Genomic DNA, 23602 nt, shown 5'->3' with positions numbered 1-23602 from the left:
TTATGCCAAGCTTTGATCTCCCTTTCATAAGAGATTCGACATTTCTTAGGATGTTACATTCCACAAAATTGATTAGCTAGATAAATTTAGATAGATATTTTTTTCGTGTAACCTTTTTCTCTCATGTGCAAAATAGGGAGAATCGTCCTAAAATATTCTTACATTATTCTTTGGTTAGGATCAAAATTCATCCTAAATTTAACATGTAATACCTTATAGTAGTTGTTTTTATATCCTTTTCTAACACTCATTTCAATTTTTTGAAACAGTTATGGGTCATTCCAGCAAAAGAAAAATTGATTGAAATTGGTATTCCCTTATGAAACATTCATAATAACTGTTGTCTCTAGAGACTTTTCAATGATTAACGGTATTTAAAAGAATGGAAGTCTTTTGTAATCGCGATGTACATCGAAGGAACAGTAATTTTGTCTCCGTTATGTTCTTTATTGTACACTTTGAGAAATATTCCACAGAGGCTCTCAAGTTATTCACTTTGGTTCCTTTTTAGAGAACAGTTTTGTCTGTTGATGGAAAAGAATGTGTCCCTTGACAAATGTCCAATTTGTTCGCTTTTCATTTTCAAAACCATTCCCTCGAGAAATGAATAATTTCTTCTAACCCACCAGTGAACAATTTCGCAAGTTAAAGTAGAACATAATATCCCTTGATAAAATGTCCAACTTGATATTTTTAAGAAAGGAATACTTTGTTCCATTCTGTGGGAGAACGATTTTGTACGGCAAAATAAAAGAGAATGTCTCATGACAATTGTCTAATATGGTGGTGTGTTCAATATCAAAACCGTTCTCTCAATACATGAATAATTTCTTCCAATACTTAGAGAACAATTTCGTATGTTAATATGAAACAAAATGTCTTTTGATAAATGTCCAATTAGCTTGCTTTTTCTGTACAGAATCGACTCAAAGGGAAGCAACTCTTCTAATCTGTAAAAAACCATGCGTTGTAAGCACTAGAACATTTCCAAATCCCAAAGTCAAAGTAAACTTGGTTCCTATAATTTGAGTATCTTTTGCATGGACTAAATATATTTCTAAAAACTGAAGTTTTATGTCCTCCTTACCTTTATTGATATGGTTCCAGTTAGTTCCGTTGCCACTTAATGAATAAAAGTTCAGTCTGGAACCCTCATTTATGGGGACAAAATGTGTTGTTTTTTCGGCGCCAAATAATTTTTACCCCCGTTTAACAAGTAAACCAATCAGAAGGCTGCAAATATAAAGATGATAATAAATTTCCTTATTTTAAAAGAATAAGACACCCCGTGTAAATGAATATTTTCTGAATCAAAATAGTATATAAGGACCTAATTTATATACTAAATTATCAAAAGCCGGTATGGCACGCCGACGAGTGCTCTTCGTAGACTGGAATTCACTCAATGGATCAGCAAATGGAAAGCGGAAGTTGATCTTTGAAGAAAACGATAAAGGTAAATTCACTTGTCCGGCTAAACTTTGCTTACATGCCGACTTTGGTAGTAAACGAGGCTTGCGGAAACACATCGACAATAAACACCCCTGGCTTTATTATTTTGATGATCAGCCTGAGATCAATAGACAGGAAATTGAACTGAATCAACCAATGGCTCATAGAAAGGCTGCTACCCACTCAAAACCTCACTATTCTATAGAAGACGGTATCGGCAAGGCGTTTCTCAATTGGCTACGAACTACCTGTGGCGGAGGTAAAAATGAAAAGGAAGCTAACCAGACCGCCAAACGTGCACTCAAGTTTTTGATGTGTAGTACTGGGGACAATGAATCTCAGGCATCATTGTCTTATGAGCTGATCGATTGTTGTTTGGGCTCGACAAGCATCATCTTAAAATTCATGACTGTATTAGAGGAGGAATGGAAATTATCTTCCTCTGGAGCATTGAACTATGTAAAATCAATCTCTGATTTGATGGATTATAGAAAAGCGATGGGGATCAATGATAGCAAATTGCGTTGTTTTACTATTACAGAGGTTTACTTGAGAAGGGCAAGGGATAATCTAAGGAAGAAAAAACGTCTTGATAGCACAAGAAATTTTGATTTAGAAACCCTCATTGGTCGCGACAGCTGGGCAAGCTTGGAAGAAATGGAGCGGGTTATCCCTCACCATATCAATGGCTTCAAGCAGGTTGTTGAAAAGTGCAAATCGCAAACACCATTACCTAGTAAGCAGGAATTAACATTTTGCACTCGTTTCGTGACAACCTATCTTTTTTTACGTGTTAAATGCAGTAGACCCATGACATTTCAATATCTAACTCTTCCGATGATCGAAAAGGCAAAGCAGACTGATGGCTTCATTGATCAAAGAGAATTCAAGACAAGTGGTAAATATCTATTCGACACTTTAATTCTAACAGAGGAAGTCTTTACAATTTTGGATAATTACATTGATATTGTCAGACCTCACATGAAGCCAGCTTGCCACTATCTTCTGGTATCAACAGCCGGAACTCAATACCAATCCTTAACAAGTGCAATGACGATCCTTGTACACCAAGCAATAGGAAAGTACATCCATCCAACTCGCTACAGACAGATTATCGAGACCGCCAGTGCTGACAGGTTATCCCATTCAGAACAAGAAATAGTTTCCGAAGATCAAAAACATAGCTCAGAGGTAGCAAAGGTCCATTATAAGAAAAAACAGTCAAGAATTGTGGCAACGGAGGGGAAAAGATGCATGGAAAAAATGCTTGGAGACGCACGAAAGGACCAACAACAAGCCATTTCAGGTATGTATACCGAGTTTGTCGTTCTACATCTGTAATTATACGTCAATCGATACTTCGGTTAGCAGCCGTATCGAGAGAGAAAGAGAGTAATATATGTGGTAGTGTGAAGGGTTCGAGCACAGACTTGCACCGCAAAGGACTGTGTTCGAATCCCATGCACTTCCAGGCAGGATTTATTTGATGGTGAAAGATTCACTAACTTCACTTATAATTTCAGGTATATTCAAAGATTTGGCTGAAATATCCAAATTTCCATCGATGAGCGTGGCAAGTGAAAAAGCAGGACCATCGACAAGCAATGTAGCTTCGCCTTATGTGGTAAACTCTGACGAAGATATTCTTGATTCTGAGACCATCGAAAGACAAAGTATAGAAGTTAATACTATTTTGCAACGAGTTCAAAACATGTGTTCGCCGGATGAAAACGCAAATCTTGACGACAGTGAGGGTATCCAAATGGAAGTAGTGAGATCAGTGGATGAAGAAGCACCCGTCACATTGGAAGAATCGATTGTTTACGATAGAACCACGACAACTCGAAATTCATCAAGAGAAACGGAGGTTGAAGTAAAAGCTCAATCGAAAAACAAGCCAAAGAATATAAAATTTTCCATCGAAGAAGACGAACAGTTATTAAAGGGTATTTTAAGACATGGCGAAAAAAGTTGGACAGCAATCTTAAAGGACACACGATACCAATTCCATCCAACGCGGAACCGAGATTCTCTTAGAGTGCGTGCAGACACGGCAGCTTTCAAAAAACTAAAGAAGAAACAACCCAAATAAACAGAAAACTGTATTCTTAACTTAACATTTTATGATAAAATTGTATATATTACATTAAAAATATCAAAGAATTTATAGAAAAACTTTTAGAGCGATAAACAAAACTAAAATATTTTCAAAAACACTGCTTTCCAAATTCAACATGCTTGTTCCCAATAATATCAACTAGTGAAACCATAGATGCGATCAATTTCGGCAGCTCACGAATATAAAACTTAAATTTCTTTTCTTATTTCGAGATTGTTTCCTAAAAATAGCCTGCTTGTACCACTTAGTGTCACGTTGTTCCTGGTTGTTACTTATATTCTAGAGAAAAGGTGGGTTAAAATTGTAGATTTTTCTTGTTCCCAGATTGTTCCTTAAAAATAGCCTGCTTGTTCCCGTTAGTGTCACGTTGTTCCTGGTTGTTACTTATATTCTAGAGAAAAGGTGGGTCGAAATTGTAGATTTTTCTTGTTCCCAGATTGTTCCCTAAAATAGCCTGCTTGTTCCCGTTAGTGTCACGTTGTTCCTGGTTGTTACTTATATTCTAGAGAAAAGGTGGGTCGAAATTGTACATTTTTCTTGTTCCCAGATTGTTCCCTAATAATAGCCTGCTTGTTCCCGTTAGTGTCACGTTGTTCCTGGTTGTTACTTATATTCTAGAGAAAAGGTGGGAGGAAATTGTAGATTTTTCCTTGTTCCCAGATTGTTCCTTAAAAATAGCCTGCTTGTTCCCGTTAGTGTCACGTTGTTCCTGGTTGTTACTTATATTCTAGAGAAAAGGTGGGTCGAAATTGTAGATTTTTCTTGTTCCCAGATTGTTCCCTAATAATAGCCTGCTTGTTCCCGTTAGTGTCACGTTGTTCCCGGTTGTTACTTATATTCTAGAGAAAAGGTGGGTCGAAATTGTAGATTTTTCTTGTTCCCAGATTGTTCCCTAAAAATAGCCTGCTTGTTCCCGTTAGTGTCACGTTGTTCCTGGTTGTTACTTATATTCTAGAGAAAAGGTGGGTCGAAATTGTAGATTTTTCTTGTTCCCAGATTGTTCCCTAATAATAGCCTGCTTGTTCCCGTTAGTGTCACGTTGTTCCCGGTTGTTACTTATATTCTAGAGAAAAGGTGGGTCGAAATTGTAGATTTTTCTTGTTCCCAGATTGTTCCCTAAAAATAGCCTGCTTGTTCCCGTTAGTGTCACGTTGTTCCTGGTTGTTACTTATATTCTAGAGAAAAGGTGGGTCGAAATTGTAGATTTTTCTTGTTCCCAGATTGTTCCCTAAAAATAGCCTGCTTGTTCCCGTTAGTGTCACGTTGTTCCTGGTTGTTACTTATATTCTAGAGAAAAGGTGGGTCGAAATTGTAGATTTTTCTTGTTCCCAGATTGTTCCCTAAAAATAGCCTGCTTGTTCCCGTTAGTGTCACGTTGTTCCCGGTTGTTACTTATATTCTAGAGAAAAGGTGGGTCGAAATTGTAGATTTTTCCTTGTTCCCAGATTGTTCCCTAAAAATAGCCTGCTTGTTCCCGTTAGTGTCACGTTGTTCCTGGTTGTTACTTATATTCTAGAGAAAAGGTGGGTCGAAATTGTAGATTTTTCTTGTTCCCAGATTGTTCCCAAATTAGCCTGCTTGTTCCCGTTAGTGACACGTTGTTCCTTATTGTTAACCAAATTCCAGAGAAAAGGTGGATTTTCACTTGAGGGCTCCTCAGAAACTTATATTTTATGAAATATAATGACAATAACACGACATTACAAAAGAATTTATAAATCTAGTTATAGGGTTTCAAAGATATACAAAATATGGAACAATCATTCAATGACAAAATCTTCTCCGACATCAGAATCCGGTATTTCGATTGGGTTTGTTATCTCTGAGGAAGTTTTGCGTACAGGTTTTAAACGGATCTTTGGCTTGACCTCGCCCCCTTCTTCTTCGTCTGTTGTGATCAAGGAGACTGGGTCCGTGATTACAGAGGGCGTTTTTCTACCTTTAATTCGTGGCGGTTTCTTATCTTCGTCCGAAGCGCTTTCCGTTGACGTGCCACTATCGATTTCATTTGACTTTTCCAATTTCTGTGATTTCTTCGTCCGCTTCAGGGATGGAAGAACTTCATCGTCGTCATCACTTGTATAGTCGCTGTAAAGAATCTTCAAGAGATGTAGAGGAGATCTTTTTGAAGACTTCGGCGGTGAAGGTGCAGAGGTTTTGCTCGAACTTGATGGGGTGGAAGAACTTCCCTGGGAACACTTTTTCCTTTGATAGGACTGAAGTTTAACACTCGGTTGGGAAGTGTCGTTTTTGTTGAACTAGAAGAGTTAGAGTTTTGCTCTGCTACATTAGTAGGGGTGGAGGTTGAAACATTTGGGGCGGGCATATCCTTTAACGGAGTTTCAGGCACCGTTTCCTGCCGTGCCAGCCAAGCCTCGTAAAACGTGTCTCCGCCACGCCATTTGCGTTTTCTTCTTATCTCGTACCTAAAAAAATAATGAAATCAGCCGTCAATATAACATCGGTTTCGTGGTGCTGGAAGTTTCCTTATGTTTCAATCGGAGCATGGAGCATAAGAATTTCGAATCCATAATATATTCAATGGTAAAACTTGGCAAATTAACAATTTGCAGGCTCAGTTAATCACACTTTGAGAGAAATAATAACAAATACCTCTTTATGTCCTCCTGGTTGATAGGCACCTTCTTCCAATCCTCGTTAGACATGTAGTTCAAAGTATTGATACACAACTGGTAATGAGTAGTTCCTTTCTCCGTGTAGAAAAGTTGGTGTGTTTTAGCCCACCTAGCTGGAGTTGCCTCGTCCGACTCAAGAAAATAGAAATCCATATCCTCGTCATCCACAATCGGGTCTCTGACAATTTCCTGTTGTATTAGTTCATGGGCAGACTGAGAACATGATAATTCGTCTTCCTGAAAGTCTGACTCCATAATTAGCTTGTCGGAACCGCCGTCATAATCATTGTATATGCTTCCAACTTTGTCATCTTTAGTAGAAAATACGTAAGCGTCATCGCAGCTCTCGAATAGGGGCGTCTCTTTAAGCACCTCTGAACAATAATGAATGACCTCCATGCAGTGACGCCTCAGCCATCCTGTTAGAATGATATGGAAACCGTTCATTTAAATCAGCTGGATAATCAAGACGTGAGACATAGGAAATACATAATCTACTATACGCTCTAAGAAATTGCAAAACAAATTGCTTCAATTTAACAAACGTAGTTTTTTGAAATGCACCAATCGTAATTACTGTAATGCCTTACTTGTTACACTGGAATCATTCTTTGGTAACGGTTTTGTTGAGAACACCTTCAGCCGGTTGTATACAGCGTCATGATCTTTCGATATTCCAAAGTTTGGTAGCACATTCGTAGTGATAAAAAAACCCGAGTTGTACATCACCTTTGTTGCACTGGCGTGTTTCTGTGAGAGCATGATTAAACCACCTAAAATAGAAATGATTGAACCCAAATTGTCAATGTTTTTACTCGAGACACGCCCAAATTCACTTTTGCGCAGGAATCGATATGCCAATAGTCTACCTCTCGAAGATAAGATTGAAATAAACTTTATCATTTTACCTTGAAGTATACGCTTTGCATCTTCACAACTAAGACTGTTAACAGTCCACTCGTCCATGAACACCAACTCGGTTTGATTGTTTATCAAATGTCCTGCAAATCTTCCCTCTTGGGTGACTCCAGCGATGTTTTCTGTTGGTATTAAACCTTCGAATACGGCAGCCCAGCTGGTTTTGCCCGAATTTGAGTCGCCCTCTAGCAAAAGTTTTGGCTCCTTCATTGGGAACTTTTTGTGCAACAATAGTTGAAAATATTTCTGCAAGAAATGAACTCGTGTCTTCCGTTCGGGAAAACTGTTCATTATTCCTGAAGAGAAAAACAAAAAGAAGGTTTTCATAGTTTCAAACAAATTTACAAAGTTCAAAAGTTTTATGTCACTTTTCAAGTATATCGAAATGTGTCGAAATGACAAAGGCCAATTTAAAAATCTGGAAGTGGTTACCTTGGATGAAAGGTCCAGGATATGGTACGTATGATTTATCATATGTGTAGCGGATGAACGCACGGGGTGTGCACCCTTCAGGAAAATTCCTGATTTTGTAAAACCGCTTCTCTGAAATTACGAAGATAGTACGTGCCGGCAACACTTCAATGATATTGTAAAGTATCTTCAGTGGCTTTATCAATCCGCAGTCTGGATCTGAAAGCAAATTCGATACCGAATTGATGTGCGATGCCAGCACATTGGCGACCGAGCCAACACGGAGTGATCTCATCAGGAACCTCTTCACTGTAAGACAGTACACGTAAGAGAAAGCACTATCTGGAGCCTTTTTGTAGATTTTCCCGTTACAGATGGCATAGCTTTTCTCCTTCATGAACCTTGATAGCTCTGCTACAGCAATACAAATTGGATCGGTTGGAATGAACGATGGTGTAAGGTTAGAAGCTGAAAAGGTAAAAAATTATATAAATAATAAGTGAAAAAGCCACCATCCATCTTTTCTCTAGAAATTAAGTAACAACAAAGAACAACGTGACACTAACGGGAACAAGCAGGCTAAATTTGGGAACAAGCTCGGAACAAGAAAAACAGCCATTATCCACTTTTTCTCTAGAGATTAAGTAACAACAAAGAACAACGTGACACTATCGGGAACAAGCAGGCTAGATTTGGGAACAAGTTCGGAACAAGAAAAACAGCCATTATCCACTTTTTCTCCAGAAATTAAGTAACAACAAAGAACAACGTGACACTATCGGGAACAAGCAGGCTAAATTTGGGAACAAGCTCGGAACAAGAAAAACAGCCACTATCCACTTTTTCTCTAGAAATTAAGTAACAACAAAGAACAACGTGACACTAACGGGAACAAGCAGGCTAAATTTGGGAACAAGCTCGGAACAAGAAAAACAGCCATTATCCACTTTTTCTCTAGAAATTAAGTAACAACAAAGAACAACGTGACACTATCGGGAACAAGCAGGCTAAATTTGGGAACAAGCTCGGAACAAGAAAAACAGCCATTATCCACTTTTTCTCTAGAAATTAAGTAACAACAAAGAACAACGGGACACTATCGGGAACAAGCAGGCTAGATTTGGGAACAAGCTCGGAACAAGAAAAACAGCCATTATCCACTTTTTCTCTAGAAATTAAGTAACAACAAAGAACAACGTGACACTAACAGGAACAAGCAGGCTAAATTTGGGAACAAGCTCGGAACAAGAAAACGAATTCAAATTTCAAAGCTTAACCATCCAAGATTCACCTTTTTTCTAGAAATTAAGTAACAACAAAGAACAACGTGACACTAACGGGAACAAGCAGGCTAAATTTGGGAACAAGCTCGGAACAAGAAAAAAGTTAAAAATTTTAAAACCCTAAACAGCCACTATCCACTTTTTCTCTAGAAATTAAGTAACAACAAAGAACAACGTGACACTAACGGGAACAAGCAGGCTAAATTTGGGAACAAGCTCGGAACAAGAAAAAGAATTCAAATTTCAAAGCTTAACCATCAAAGATTCACTTTTTCTCTAGAAATTAAGTAACAACAAAGAACAACGTGACACTAACGGAAACAAGCAGGCTAAATTTGGGAACAAGCTCGGAACAAGAAAAAGAATTCAAATTTCAAAGCTTAACCATCAAAGATTCACTTTTTCTCTAGAAATTAAGTAACAAGAAAGAACAACGTGACACTAAAAGGGAACAAGCAGGCTAAATTTGGGAACAAGCTCGGAACAAGCAAAAAAGATTTAATTTCAAAGCCCTTTAACAGTGTTAGGCGATAATTTTATTTAAAACTTACCATTGGAAGATTCTGCATCGTCAATGGTAAAGGCTATAGTCAAAAATTGGATATTTTTCATTGCTTTGTGAAGATCTTGTCTCGAATTTTGCGGCATTGATGGTCTAATCGTCAGTTGGCAAATGGTTCACCCTCCTCAAAATCTTCAAAAATCGGATTCTCGGTTAGTGTGAGCCCATCTCTTTTGCGCAGTTTTCTTCGGACAGCCTCGAAAAAGAATTTCATTGCCTTGTTGATGATGGCCGTGGAAGCGTGGTCTTTCAAAACCTGACACAGCAACCTGGAATAAACTTCGGCTGTATCGATCTTGCCTCTTCCTGATTAAAAGAACATTTCATTATTGAAATTTATTAGTAAGTAAAAATCAAGAAAATTTAGAAAAGGGGAGTAGATTTTTTGACATGACAAGAAAAAATGATGGAGATATGAAAAGTATTTTATGACATACACCATCTCATAATCATTTGTATTCATTCCAAAAATATAAACAAGCCAATAAGTAAAACTTACCTCTCACTGTAATCGGCTTACACGAAGAAACGTCCAACCCGGCAAGCATCATTTTTGAGGAAATGTCAGTTTCAAATTTTGCCACCCCACGTTTGGTTGATGTTATAGCGATCCAAAAAGACACGCCTAAAAATATAAAAAATTCCAATGAGCACATGTTCGGAGAAAATAAAGAGTTATATTTTAAAAGTAAAAGCAAAGCAAGAGTACCATTTATTCACAAGCTGTCGGAGAAAATATCAGATATGGTTTAAAGATTGAACACGCCACACAGAGGACTAAAGTATAATATATGTACCTGGTATCATTGCTTTGTCATCATCCTCATATTGTTGGTATTCTTGGTCACTTTCAGTATTTCCATTTGTTTTTTTCAGTTCTTTTCTCAAAATAGAGGACTGCATGGCACACGTGCAAGAAAAATAGGCTACCACATCGTCATATAAGTTCACGATCGATTCAAGTTCGTCTCGTTTGCTATCTATATTATAGCTTGCTAAATTTATATCTTGTTCTTGTACATCCCAAAGACAACGTAGAGTAACAACAAAAAATTTATCTTTAAAAATCGGCACCAAAAAGTTCTTAAATGCATTTCGTACTGTAGAACTCCTGATAGTTCTTTTTACAGACATTGCAGTCCAAACAGTGCACACGCGAAGTGAACACTATTTGATGATATGCCTTATAGTAGTTGTTTTTATATCCTTTTCTAACACTCATTTCAATTTTTTGAAACAGTTATGGGTCATTCCAGCAAAAGAAAAATTGATTGAAATTGGTATTCCCTTATGAAACATTCATAATAACTGTTGTCTCTAGAGACTTTTCAATGATTAACGGTATTTAAAAGAATGGAAGTCTTTTGTAATCGCGATGTACATCGAAGGAACAGTAATTTTGTCTCCGTTATGTTCTTTATTGTACACTTTGAGAAATATTCCACAGAGGCTCTCAACTTATTCACTTTGGTTCCTTTTTAGAGAACAGTTTTGTCTGTTGATGGAAAAGAATGTGTCCCTTGACAAATGTCCAATTTGTTCGCTTTTCATTTTCAAAACCATTCCCTCGAGAAATGAATAATTTCTTCTAACCCACCAGTGAACAATTTCGCAAGTTAAAGTAGAACATAATATCCCTTGATAAAATGTCCAACTTGATATTTTTAATAAAGGAATACTTTGTTCCATTCTGTGGGAGAACGATTTTGTACGGCAAAATAAAAGAGAATGTCTCATGACAATTGTCTAATATGGTGGTGTGTTCAATATCAAAACCGTTCTCTCAATACATGAATAATTTCTTCCAATACTTAGAGAACAATTTCGTATGTTAATATGAAACAAAATGTCTTTTGATAAATGTCCAATTAGCTTGCTTTTTCTGTACAGAATCGACTCAAAGGGAAGCAACTCTTCTAATCTGTAAAAAACCATGCGTTGTAAGCACTAGAACATTTCCAAATCCCAAGTTCTTATAATTTGAGTATCTTTTGCACGGACTAAATATTTCTAAAAACTGAAGTTAAATGTCCTCCTTACCTTTATTGATATGGTTCCAGTTAGTTCCGTTGTCACTTAATGAATAAAAGTTCAGTCTGGAACCCTCATTTATGGGGACAAAATGTGTTGTTTTTTCGGCGCCAAAATTTTTACCCCCGTTTAACAAGTAAACCAATCAGAAGGCTGCAAATATAAAGATGATAATAAATTTCCTTGTTTTAAAAGAATAGGACACCCCGTGTAAATGAATATTTCCTGAATCAAAATAGTATATAAGGACCTAATTTATATACTAAATTATCAAAAGCCGGTATGGCACGCCGACGAGTGCTCTTCGTAGACTGGAATTCACTCAATGGATCAGCAAATGGAAAGCGGAAGTTGATTTTCGAAGAAAACGATAAAGGTAAATTCACTTGTCCAGCTAAACTTTGCTTACATGCCGACTTTGGTAGTAAACGGGGCTTGCGGAAACACATCGACAATAAACACCCCTGGCTTTATTATTTTGATGATCAGCCTGAGATCAATAGACAGGAAATTGAACTGAATCAACCAATGGCTCATAGAAAGGCTGCTACCCACTCAAAACCTCACTATTCTATAGAAGACGGTATCGGCAAGGCGTTTCTCAATTGGCTACGAACTACCTGTGGCGGAGGTAAAAATGAAAAGGAAGCTAACCAGACCGCCAAACGTGCACTCAAGTTTTTGATGTGTAGTACTGGGGACAATGAATCTCAGGCATCATTGTCTTATGAGCTGATCGATTGTTGTTTGGGCTCGACAAGCATCATCTTAAAATTCATGACTGTATTAGAGGAGGAATGGAAACTGTCTTCCTCTGGAGCATTGAACTATGTAAAATCAATCTCTGATTTGATGGATTATAGAAAAGCGATGGGGATCAATGATAGCAAATTGCGTTGTTTTACTATTACAGAGGTTTACTTGAGAAGGGCAAGGGATAATCTAAGGAAGAAAAAACGTCTTGATAGCACAAGAAATTTTGATTTAGAAACCCTCATTGGTCGCGACAGCTGGGCAAGCTTGGAAGAAATGGAGCGGGTTATCCCTCACCATATCAATGGCTTCAAGCAGGTTGTTGAAAAGTGCAAATCGCAAACACCATTACCTACCAAGCAGGAATTAACATTTTGCACTCGTTTCGTGACAACCTATCTTTTTTTACGTGTTAAATGCAGCAGACCCATGACATTTCAATATCTAACTCTTCCGATGATCGAAAAGGCAAAGCAGACTGATGGCTTCATTGATCAAAGAGAATTCAAGACAAGTGGTAAATATCTATTCGACACTTTAATTCTAACAGAGGAAGTCTTTACAATTTTGGATAATTACATTGATATTGTCAGACCTCACATGAAGCCAGCATGCCACTATCTTCTGGTATCAACAGCCGGAACTCAATACCAATCCTTAACAAGTGCAATGACGATCCTTGTACACCAAGCAATAGGAAAGTACATCCATCCAACTCGCTACAGACAGATTATCGAGACCGCCAGTGCCGACAGGTTATCCCATTCAGAACAAGAAATAGTCTCCGAAGATCAAAAACATAGCTCAGAGGTAGCAAAGGTCCATTATAAGAAAAAACAGTCAAGAATTGTGGCAACGGAGGGGAAAAGATGCATGGAAAAAATGCTTGGAGACGCACGAAAGGACCAACAACAAGCCATTTCAGGTATGTATACCGAGTTTGTCGTTCTACATCTGTAATTATACGTCAATCGATACTTCGGTTAGCAGCCGTATCGAGAGAGAAAGAGAGTAGTATATGTGGTAGTGTGAAGGGTTCGAGCACAGACTTGCACCGCAAAGGACTGTGTTCGAATCCCATGCACTTCCAGGCAGGATTTATTTTATGGTGAAAGATTCACTAACTTCACTTATAATTTCAGGTATATTCAAAGATTTGGCTGAAATATCCAAATTTCCATCGATGAGCGTGGCAAGTGAAAAAGCAGGACCATCGACAAGCAATGTAGCTTCGCCTTATGTGGTAAACTCTGACGAAGATATGCTTGATTCTGAGAGCATCGAAAGACAAAGTATAGAAGTTAATACTATTTTGCAACGAGTTCAAAACATGTGTTCGCCGGATGATAACGCAAATCTTGACGACAGTGAGGGTATCCAAATGGAAGTAGTGAGATCAGTGGATGAAGAAGCACCCGTCACATTGGAAGAATCGATTGTTTACGATAGAACCACGACAACTCGAAATTCATCAAGAAAAACGGAGGTTGAAGTAAAAGCTCAATCGAAAAACAAGGCAAAGAATGTAAAATTTTCCATCGAAGAAGACGAACAGTTATTAAAGGGTATTTTAAGACATGGCGAAAAAAGTTGGACAGCAATCTTAAAGGACACACAATACCAATTCCATCCAACGCGGAACCGAGATTCTCTTAGAGTGCGTGCAGACACGGCAGCTTTCAAAAAACTAAAGAAGAAACAACCCAAATAAACAGAAAACTGTATTCTTAACTTAACATTTATGATAAAATTGTATATATTACATTAAAAATATCAAAGAATTTATAGAAAAATTTTTAGAGCGATAAACAAAACTAAAAAATTTTCAAAAACACTGCTTCCAAATTTAACATGCTTGTTCCCAATAATATCAACTAGTGAAACCATAGATGCGATCAATTTCGGCAGCTCATGAATATAAAACAAAAATTTTCTTTTCTTATTTCGAGATTGTTTCCTAAAAATAGCCTGCTTGTACCACTTAGTGTCACGTTGTTCCTGGTTGTTACTTATATTCTAGAGAAAAGGTGGGTTAAAATTGTAGATTTTTCTTGTTCCCAGATTGTTCCCTAAAAATAGCCTGCTTGTTCCCATCAGTGTCACGTTGTTCCTGGTTGTTACTTATATTCTAGAGAAAAGGTGGGTCGAAATTGTAGATTTTTCTTGTTCCCAGATTGTTCCCTAAAAATAGCCTGCTTGTTCCCGTTAGTGTCACGTTGTTCCTGGTTGTTACTTATATTCTAGAGAAAAGGTGGGTCGAAATTGTAGATTTTTCTTGTTCCCAGATTGTTCCCTAAAATAGCCTGCTTGTTCCCGTTAGTGTCACGTTGTTCCCGGTTGTTACTTATATTCTAGAGAAAAGGTGGGTCGAAATTGTAGATTTTTCTTGTTCCCAGATTGTTCCCTAAAAATAGCCTGCTTGTTCCCGTTAGTGTCACGTTGTTCCCGGTTGTTACTTATATTCTAGAGAAAAGGTGGGTCGAAATTGTAGATTTTTCTTGTTCCCAGATTGTTCCCTAATAATAGCCTGCTTGTTCCCGTTAGTGTCACGTTGTTCCCGGTTGTTACTTATATTCTAGAGAAAAGGTGGGTCGAAATTGTAGATTTTTCTTGTTCCCAGATTGTTCCCTAAAAATAGCCTGCTTGTTCCCGTTAGTGTCACGTTGTTCCTGGTTGTTACTTATATTCTAGAGAAAAGGTGGGTCGAAATTGTAGATTTTTCTTGTTCCCAGATTGTTCCCTAAAAATAGCCTGCTTGTTCCCGTTAGTGTCACGTTGTTCCCGGTTGTTACTTATATTCTAGAGAAAAGGTGGGTCGAAATTGTAGATTTTTCTTGTTCCCAGATTGTTCCCTAAAAATAGCCTGCTTGTTCCCGTTAGTGTCACGTTGTTCCCGGTTGTTACTTATATTCTAGAGAAAAGGTGGGTCGAAATTGTAGATTTTTCTTGTTCCCAGATTGTTCCCTAAAAATAGCCTGCTTGTTCCCGTTAGTGTCACGTTGTTCCCGGTTGTTACTTATATTCTAGAGAAAAGGTGGGTCGAAATTGTAGATTTTTCTTGTTCCCAGATTGTTCCTTAAAAATAGCCTGCTTGTTCCCGTTAGTGTCACGTTGTTTCTGGTTGTTACTTATATTCTAGAGAAAAGGTGGGTCGAAATTGTAGATTTTTCCTTGTTCCCAGATTGTTCCCTAAAAATAGCCTGCTTGTTCCCGTTAGTGTCACGTTGTTTCTGGTTGTTACTTATATTCTAGAGAAAAGGTGGGTCGAAATTGTAGATTTTTCTTGTTCCCAGATTGTTCCCTAAAAATAGCCTGCTTGTTCCCGTTAGTGACACGTTGTTCCTTATTGTTAACCAAATTCCAGAGAAAAGGTGGATTTTCACTTGAGGGCTCCTCAGAAACTTATATTTTATGAAATATAATGACAATAACACGACATTACAAAAGAATTTATAAATCTAGTTATAGGGTTTCAAAGATATAAAAAATATGGAACAATCATACAATGACAAAATCTTCTCCGATCAGAATCCGGTATTTCGATTGGGTTTGTTATCTCTGAGGAAGTTTTGCGTACAGGTTTTATACGGATCTTTGGCTTGACCTCACCCCCTTCTTCTTCGTCTGTTGTGATCAAGGAGACTGGGTCCGTGATTACAGAGGGCGTTTTTCTACCTTTAATTCGTGGCGGTTTCTTATCTTCGTCCGAAGCGCTTTCCGTTGACGTGCCACTATCGATTTCATTTGACTTTTCCAATTTCTGTGATTTCTTCGTCCGCTTCAGGGATGGAAGAACTTCATCGTCGTCATCACTTGTATAGTCGCTGTAAAGAATCTTCAAGAGATGTAGAGGAGATCTTTTTGAAGACTTCGGCGGTGAAGGTGCAGAGGTTTTGCTCGAACTTGATGGGGTGGAAGAACTTCCCTGGGAACACTTTTTTCTTTTGATAGGACTGAAGTTTAACACTCGGTTGGGAAGTGTCGTTTTTTTTGGACTAGAAGAGTTAGAGTTTTGCTCAGCTACATTAGTAGGGGTGGAGGTTGAAACATTTGGGGCGGGCATATCCTTTAACGGAGTTTCAGGCACCGTTTCCTGCCGTGCCAGCCAAGCCTCGTAAAACGTGTCTCCGCCACGCCATTTGCGTTTTCTTCTTATCTCGTACCTAAAAAAATAATGAAATCAGCCGTCAATATAACATCAGTTTCGTGGTGCTGGAAGTTTCCTTATGTTTCAATCGGAGCATGGAGCATAAGAATTTCGAATCCATAATATATTCAATGGTAAAACTTGGCAAATTAACAATTTGCAGGCTCAGTTAATCACACTTTGAGAGAAATAATAACAAATACCTCTTTATGTCCTCCTGGTTGATAGGCACCTTCTTCCAATCCTCGTTAGACATGTAGTTCAAAGTATTGATACACAACTGGTAATGAGTAGTTCCTTTCTCCGTGTAGAAAAGTTGGTGTGTTTTAGCCCACCTAGCTGGAGTTGCCTCGTCCGACTCAAGAAAATAGAAATCCATATCCTCGTCATCCACAATCGGGTCTCTGACAATTTCCTGTTGTATTAGTTCATGGGCAGACTGAGAACATGATAATTCGTCTTCCTGAAAGTCTGACTCCATAATTAGCTTGTCGGAACCGCCGTCATAATCATTGTATATGCTTCCAACTTTGTCATCTTTAGTAGAAAATACGTAAGCGTCATCGCAGCTCTCGAATAGGGGCGTCTCTTTAAGCACCTCTGAACAATAATGAATGACCTCCATGCAGTGACGCCTCAGCCATCCTGTTAGAATGATATGGAAACCGTTCATTTAAATCAGCTGGATAATCAAGACGTGAGACATAGGAAATACATAATCTACTATACGCTCTAAGAAATTGCAAAACAAATTGCTTCAATTTAACAAACGTAGTTTTTTGAAATGCACCAATCGTAATTACTGTAATGCCTTACTTGTTACACTGGAATCATTCTTTGGTAACGGTTTTGTTGAGAACACCTTCAGCCGGTTGTATACAGCGTCATGATCTTTCGATATTCCAAAGTTTGGTAGCACATTCGTAGTGATAAAAAAACCCGAGTTGTACATCACCTTTGTTGCACTGGCGTGTTTCTGTGAGAGCATGATTAAACCACCTAAAATAGAAATGATTGAACCCAAATTGTCAATGTTTTTACTCGAGACACGCCCAAATTCACTTTTGCGCAGGAATCGATATGCCAATAGTCTACCTCTCGAAGATAAGATTGAAATAAACTTTATCATTTTACCTTGAAGTATACGCTTTGCATCTTCACAACTAAGACTGTTAACAGTCCACTCGTCCATGAACACCAACTCGGTTTGATTGTTTATCAAATGTCCTGCAAATCTTCCCTCTTGGGTGACTCCAGCGATGTTTTCTGTTGGTATTAAACCTTCGAATACGGCAGCCCAGCTGGTTTTGCCCGAATTTGAGTCGCCCTCTAGCAAAAGTTTTGGCTCCTTCATTGGGAACTTTTTGTGCAACAATAGTTGAAAATATTTCTGCAAGAAATGAACTCGTGTCTTCCGTTCGGGAAAACTGTTCATTATTCCTGAAGAGAAAAACAAAAAGAAGGTTTTCATAGTTTCAAACAAATTTACAAAGTTCAAAAGTTTTATGTCACTTTTCAAGTATATCGAAATGTGTCGAAATGACAAAGGCCAATTTAAAAATCTGGAAGTGGTTACCTTGGATGAAAGGTCCAGGATATGGTACGTATGATTTATCATATGTGTAGCGGATGAACGCACGGGGTGTGCACCCTTCAGGAAAATTCCTGATTTTGTAAAACCGCTTCTCTGAAATTACGAAGATAGTACGTGCCGGCAACACTTCAATGATATTGTAAAGTATCTTCAGTGGCTTTATCAATCCGCAGTCTGGATCTGAAAGCAAATTCGATACCGAATTGATGTGCGATGCCAGCACATTGGCGACCGAGCCAACACGGAGTGATCTCATCAGGAACCTCTTCACTGTAAGACAGTACACATAAGAGAAAGCACTATCTGGAGCCTTTTTGTAGATTTTCCCGTTACAGATGGCATAGCTTTTCTCCTTCATGAACCTTGATAGCTCTGCTACAGCAATACAAATTGGATCGGTTGGAATGAACGATGGTGTAAGGTTAGAAGCTGAAAAGGTAAAAAATTATATAAATAATAAGTGAAAAAGCCACCATCCATCTTTTCTCTAGAAATTAAGTAACAACAAAGAACAACGTGACACTAACGGGAACAAGCAGGCTAAATTTGGGAACAAGCTCGGAACAAGAAAAACAGCCATTATCCACTTTTTCTCTAGAAATTAAGTAACAACAAAGAACAACGTGACACTATCGGGAACAAGCAGGCTAAATTTGGGAACAAGTTCGGAACAAGAAAAACAGCCATTATCCACTTTTTCTCTAGAAATTAAGTAACAACAAAGAACAACGTGACACTAACGGGAACAAGCAGGCTAAATTTGGGAACAAGCTCGGAACAAGAAAAACAGCCACTATCCACTTTTTCTCTAGAAATTAAGTAACAACAAAGAACAACGTGACACTAACGGGAACAAGCAGGCTAAATTTGGGAACAAGCTCGGAACAAGAAAAACAGCCATTATCCACTTTTTCTCTAGAAATTAAGTAACAACAAAGAACAACGTGACACTATCGGGAACAAGCAGGCTAGATTTGGGAACAAGTTCGGAACAAGAAAAACAGCCATTATCCACTTTTTCTCTAGAAATTAAGTAACAACAAAGAACAACGGGACACTAACGGGAACAAGCAGGCTAAATTTGGGAACAAGCTCGGAACAAGAAAAACAGCCATTATCCACTTTTTCTCTAGAAATTAAGTAACAACAAAGAACAACGTGACACTAACAGGAACAAGCAGGCTAAATTTGGGAACAAGCTCGGAACAAGAAAAAGAATTCAAATTTCAAAGCTTAACCATCCAAGATTCACCTTTTTTCTAGAAATTAAGTAACAACAAAGAACAACGTGACACTGACGGGAACAAGCAGGCTAAATTTGGGAACAAGCTCGGAACAAGAAAAAAGTTAAAAATTTTAAAACCCTAAACAGCCACTATCCACTTTTTCTCTAGAAATTAAGTAACAACAAAGAACAACGTGACACTAACGGGAACAAGCAGGCTAAATTTGGGAACAAGCTCGGAACAAGAAAAAGAATTCAAATTTCAAAGCTTAACCATCAAAGATTCACTTTTTCTCTAGAAATTAAGTAACAACAAAGAACAACGTGACACTAACGGGAACAAGCAGGCTAAATTTGGGAACAAGCTCGGAACAAGAAAAGAATTCAAATTTCAAAGCTTAACCATCAAAGATTCACTTTTTCTCTAGAAATTAAGTAACAAGAAAGAACAACGTGACACTAAAATGGGAACAAGCAGGCTAAATTTGGGAACAAGCTTGGAACAAGCAAAAAAGATTTAATTTCAAAGCCCTTTAACAGTGTTAGGCGATAATTTTATTTAAAACTTACCATTGGAAGATTCTGCATCGTCAATGGTAAAGGCTATAGTCAAAAATTGGATATTTTTCATTGCTTTGTGAAGATCTTGTCTCGAATTTTGCGGCATTGATGGTCTAATCGTCAGTTTGGCAAATGGTTCACCCTCCTCAAAATCTTCAAAAATCGGATTCTCGGTTAGTGTGAGCCCATCTCTTTTGCGCAGTTTTCTTCGGACAGCCTCGAAAAAGAATTTCATTGCCTTGTTGATGATGGCCGTGGAAGCGTGGTCTTTCAAAACCTGACACAGCAACCTGGAATAAACTTCGGCTGTATCGATCTTGCCTCTTCCTGATTAAAAGAACATTTCATTATTGAAATTTATTAGTAAGTAAAAATCAAGAAATTTAGAAAAGGGGAGTAGATTTTTTGACATGACAAGAAAAAATGATGGAGATATGAAAAGTATTTTATGACATACACCATCTCATAATCATTTGTATTCATTCCAAAATATAAACAAGCCAATAAGTAAAACTTACCTCTCACTGTAATCGGCTTACACGAAGAAACGTCCAACCCGGCAAGCATCATTTTTGAGGAAATGTCAGTTTCAAATTTTGCCACCCCACGTTTGGTTGATGTTATAGCGATCCAAAAAGACACGCCTAAAAATATAAAAAATTCCAATGAGCACATGTTCGGAGAAAATAAAGAGTTATATTTTAAAAGTAAAAGCAAAGCAAGAGTACCATTTATTCACAAGCTGTCGGAGAAAATATCAGATATGGTTTAAAGATTGAACACGCCACACAGAGGACTAAAGTATAATATATGTACCTGGTATCATTACTTTGTCATCATCCTCATATTGTTGGTATTCTTGGTCACTTTCAGTATTTCCATTTGTTTTTTTCAGTTCTTTTCTCAAAATAGAGGACTGCATGGCACACGTGCAAGAAAAATAGGCTACCACATCGTCATATAAGTTCACGATCGATTCAAGTTCGTCTCGTTTGCTATCTATATTATAGCTTGCTAAATTTATATCTTGTTCTTGTACATCCCAAAGACAACGTAGAGTAACAACAAAAAATTTATCTTTAAAAATCGGCACCAAAAAGTTCTTAAATGCATTTCGTACTGTAGAACTCCTGATAGTTCTTTTTACAGACATTGCAGTCCAAACAGTGCACACGCGAAGTGAACACTATTTGATGATATGCCTTATTGGTATTATATTTCGCGTGTATTAAAATCGCGAATTTTTTTCGAGGAAACGTTTTTCGCGTGTACTAAATTTCGCGATTGGCAGTTTCTGGAAGTTTTCGCGTGTATTAAATTTCGCGATTCATTAAATTATGCATCTTCAAAAAGTGGAAACAAAGCAAGAAAATGACTGATTTTGTATGAAAAACAACATATTGGGTGCAGACATACCAAATATAGTGACAAAAATTGTAATTAAGGGTAAACAAATAAGTATTTTCGATTTTCGACCTACTTTGAAAATTTTTCGCGTGTATTTAATTTCGCGATTTTGTATTTTTGAAAAATTTAAACAGTATTAAATTTCGCGAAATTTGGCTTAAAAAATCGCGAAATTAAGTACCCGCCAAATTTAATACACGCGAAATATAATACCAATAAGGTACACACAAAAAAACATAAAATGGCATTCGTGAAATTGTTACTGGGGGACAATCTACAGTTAAGAATGCTCTAAAAATGGCATTCTTAGGTTCTGTTGCCGAATTCCATGATGGTGATATCCTTAACCCTTTGAGTGCCAGGGTCCTTTTTTCTAAGTTTTTTTTAAAAAATCGCTAGTTCAAACTTTAAGGGCTTATATCTCCTGATTTAGAAGGAATTAGAAGCTCGTATATAGCTCGTTGGATAGCTTAGAGTCTCTTCTTTCTTTTGGGCGCCTTTGGCGCCGCCCGATTTAGGAAGGGCGTGGTGGGCGGCGGCCAAGGGGGGGGGTAGGTTAGGGAATTAAAGCAGTCAGGCCCGCTGCGCGGACCTGACTGAACTGATGAAAAGGTGCCCAGTGGTAAAATTTTAAATCAATTCACTAGAAGACAGAATAAAGTAAAACAGGGCCAAATTTGGAGGTTCTTGGATCACTCGTTGACCAAAAATAGTCAAAAAACGGTCAGAATCTCAAAAAAGTGAATTTTTGTCAATTTTTTGCATTTTTTTTTTTTGACTTTTTTGCTTAAAATTTCGCTGGAAAGACTCACTTTTGAATTTTTTTTTGCTTGACCATAAAGGACAATCTAATTCCTACGAGTTCGACCAAAAATAACGATTTCTAACTCAAACTGGGCATTACAGGAGGGCTTCGCCCTCCTATATAGCCCATGTCGTATATATACGACATCGGCACTTAAAGGGTTAAACAAAGTGAAAAAAAAATTTTGAAAATGTGATTTTTTGGTGTTTTTCAGCATTTTTGAGTGAGTTTAAGGCCAAAATTGAGAAATCTAAAAAAAAAAAAAAAAATTTTGTGGCAATTTTTCTTTAACCCTTTGAGTGCCAGGGTCCTTTTTTCTAAGTTTTTTTTAAAAAATCGCTAGTTCAAACTTTAAGGGCTTATATCTCCTGATCTAGAAGGAATTAGAAGCTCGTATATAGCTCGTTGATAGCTTAGAGTCTCTTCTTTCTTTTGGCGCCTTGGCGCCGCCCGATTTAGGAAGGGCGTGGTGGGGCCGGCGGCCAAGGGGGGGGGTAGGTAGGGAATTAAAGCATCAGCCCGCTGGCGCGGACCTGACTGAGCTGATGAAAAGGTGCCCAGTGGGGTAAAATTTCAAATCAATTCACTAGAAGCAGAATAAAGTAAAACAGGCCAAATTTGGAGGTTTCTTGGACACTCGTTGACCAAAAAGGTCAAAAAACGGTCCAGAATCTCAAAAAGTGAATTTTTGTCAATTTTTTTTGCATTTTTTTTTGACTTTTTTGCTTAAATTTCGCTGGAAAGAAGACTCACTTTTTGAATTTTTTTTTGCTTGACCATAAAGGACAATCTAATTCCTACGAGTTCGACCAAAAATAACGATTTCTAACTCAAACTGGGCATTACAGGAGGGCTTCGCCCTCCTATATAGCCCATGTCGTATATATACGACATCGGCACTTAAAGGGTTAAGCATTTTTTTGCGGACAATTTCAACATAGATATTCGTATAAAAAAGCAATAACACAACGCACGTGATGTTATTCTTTTATCAAACACCTACTTAGGCGGTTTAAGGTATTTGGAAACTCATTGCTAGAATGCTCTTTTTTCAGTCAACGAGGCTCCAAGATGTTTGGGTTTGATGAAAAATGGAGCGTTGATGTTTGTAATCATACGATGCAGCCAGATTTAGTATCGTGTGGAGTGTTTTGTTTGTGGGTTAGTATAAGCCGTAATTTATTCGCCTTGAGACAATCAACAATAGCGCAGTAACACCAAAATAGCGCGCGCAGGTTACCTTTTTTACAAATTTTTACAAAGCTCTATTTCATACACCATGTGCTTTGACCACATGGTAACATGTATCTTTGATCTGAATATCTTTTGCATCATGCAATAGTAATTGAAATATTTTTTAGATTCACACCATAACTCCTGGTTTAGCAGATGACTTTCCTCCACAAATTTCGGTTATTTAATTCTGGTCTGTAGATTAAGTTGTAACCCCATTAAGTAACCCAATTGGGGTACCCCACCTTTTAGAAACACCCTATTTTTCCTCTTTGAACCTCAGTGGAACATCATGGCTGGGTCAATGGTGTAGCATTCTTTGGCTCGCGCAATTCGTCTGCTTTTGAAAATACCGAAATAACCTTTCAAAATTATTTCTTCTATTTCGTAGTATGCAGAATTGATCATTACTGCTGGTGAAGTTCCTGAAATCCTTAGACCCCCTGAGATAAGATTGTTTAGACA

General features: G+C 37.8%; 4 protein-coding genes across 4 annotated transcripts; 1 reads left to right on the top strand and 3 right to left on the bottom strand.

The window, feature by feature from the left end:
* Positions 1-5187: 5187 nt before the first annotated feature.
* LOC136817119 (uncharacterized) lies at positions 5188-9481 on the bottom strand. The gene is made up of 6 exons (XM_067073454.1): positions 9371-9481; positions 7558-8004; positions 7116-7421; positions 6798-6980; positions 6185-6626; positions 5188-5997 (listed from the first exon to the last, which is right to left on the bottom strand). The coding sequence occupies exons 1-6, from the start codon at positions 9465-9467 to the stop codon at positions 5673-5675; spliced, it is 1800 nt and encodes a 599-aa protein (XP_066929555.1). The 5' UTR covers positions 9468-9481; the 3' UTR covers positions 5188-5672.
* LOC136817102 (uncharacterized) lies at positions 9482-10559 on the bottom strand. Its single transcript, XM_067073439.1, has 3 exons — positions 10179-10559; positions 9881-10006; positions 9482-9687 (listed from the first exon to the last, which is right to left on the bottom strand). Exons 1-3 carry the CDS (start codon positions 10513-10515, stop codon positions 9482-9484), a joined length of 669 nt encoding a protein of 222 aa, XP_066929540.1. The 5' UTR covers positions 10516-10559.
* A 1135-nt stretch (positions 10560-11694) lies between these two features.
* LOC136817100 (uncharacterized) lies at positions 11695-13876 on the top strand. The gene is made up of 2 exons (XM_067073438.1): positions 11695-13090; positions 13308-13876. Exons 1-2 carry the CDS (start codon positions 11695-11697, stop codon positions 13874-13876), a joined length of 1965 nt encoding a protein of 654 aa, XP_066929539.1.
* Positions 13877-15637: 1761 nt separating this feature from the next.
* On the bottom strand, positions 15638-20426 carry LOC136817127 (uncharacterized). The gene is made up of 7 exons (XM_067073462.1): positions 20211-20426; positions 19702-20019; positions 17889-18335; positions 17447-17752; positions 17129-17311; positions 16516-16957; positions 15638-16328 (listed from the first exon to the last, which is right to left on the bottom strand). Exons 1-7 carry the CDS (start codon positions 20365-20367, stop codon positions 15638-15640), a joined length of 2544 nt encoding a protein of 847 aa, XP_066929563.1. The 5' UTR covers positions 20368-20426.
* Positions 20427-23602: the final 3176 nt, after the last annotated feature.

Source organism: Clytia hemisphaerica, unplaced genomic scaffold, assembly GCF_902728285.1.
Source record: "Clytia hemisphaerica strain Z4C2 unplaced genomic scaffold, Clytia hemisphaerica genome assembly, whole genome shotgun sequence".
NCBI classification, from domain to species: Eukaryota; Metazoa; Cnidaria; class Hydrozoa; order Leptothecata; family Clytiidae; genus Clytia; species Clytia hemisphaerica.
The sequence above is the reverse complement of the archived record's forward strand: the minus strand, read 5'-3'. Positions and strand labels throughout refer to the sequence as shown.

Coding starts and splice junctions, on each gene's coding strand:
- LOC136817102 (XM_067073439.1), bottom strand. CDS start 10,515: ATGTCTGTAAAAAGAACTATCAGGAGTTCTACAGTACGAAATGCATTT. Junction 10,007..10,178: donor TGACAAAGCAATGATACCAG/GTACATATATTA, acceptor TTATATTTTTAG/GCGTGTCTTTTTGGATCGCT. Junction 9,688..9,880: donor TAAGCCGATTACAGTGAGAG/GTAAGTTTTACT, acceptor TCTTTTAATCAG/GAAGAGGCAAGATCGATACA.
- LOC136817100 (XM_067073438.1), top strand. CDS start 11,695: ATGGCACGCCGACGAGTGCTCTTCGTAGACTGGAATTCACTCAATGGA. Junction 13,091..13,307: donor CCAACAACAAGCCATTTCAG/GTATGTATACCG, acceptor TTATAATTTCAG/GTATATTCAAAGATTTGGCT.
- LOC136817119 (XM_067073454.1), bottom strand. CDS start 9,467: ATGCCGCAAAATTCGAGACAAGATCTTCACAAAGCAATGAAAAATATC. Junction 7,422..7,557: donor TCCTGGACCTTTCATCCAAG/GTAACCACTTCC, acceptor TTTTCTCTTCAG/GAATAATGAACAGTTTTCCC. Junction 6,627..6,797: donor GAATGATTCCAGTGTAACAA/GTAAGGCATTAC, acceptor TCATTCTAACAG/GATGGCTGAGGCGTCACTGC.
- LOC136817127 (XM_067073462.1), bottom strand. CDS start 20,367: ATGTGCTCATTGGAATTTTTTATATTTTTAGGCGTGTCTTTTTGGATC. Junction 18,336..19,701: donor CGATGCAGAATCTTCCAATG/GTAAGTTTTAAA, acceptor TTACCTTTTCAG/CTTCTAACCTTACACCATCG. Junction 16,329..16,515: donor AACCAGGAGGACATAAAGAG/GTATTTGTTATT, acceptor TTATTTTTTTAG/GTACGAGATAAGAAGAAAAC.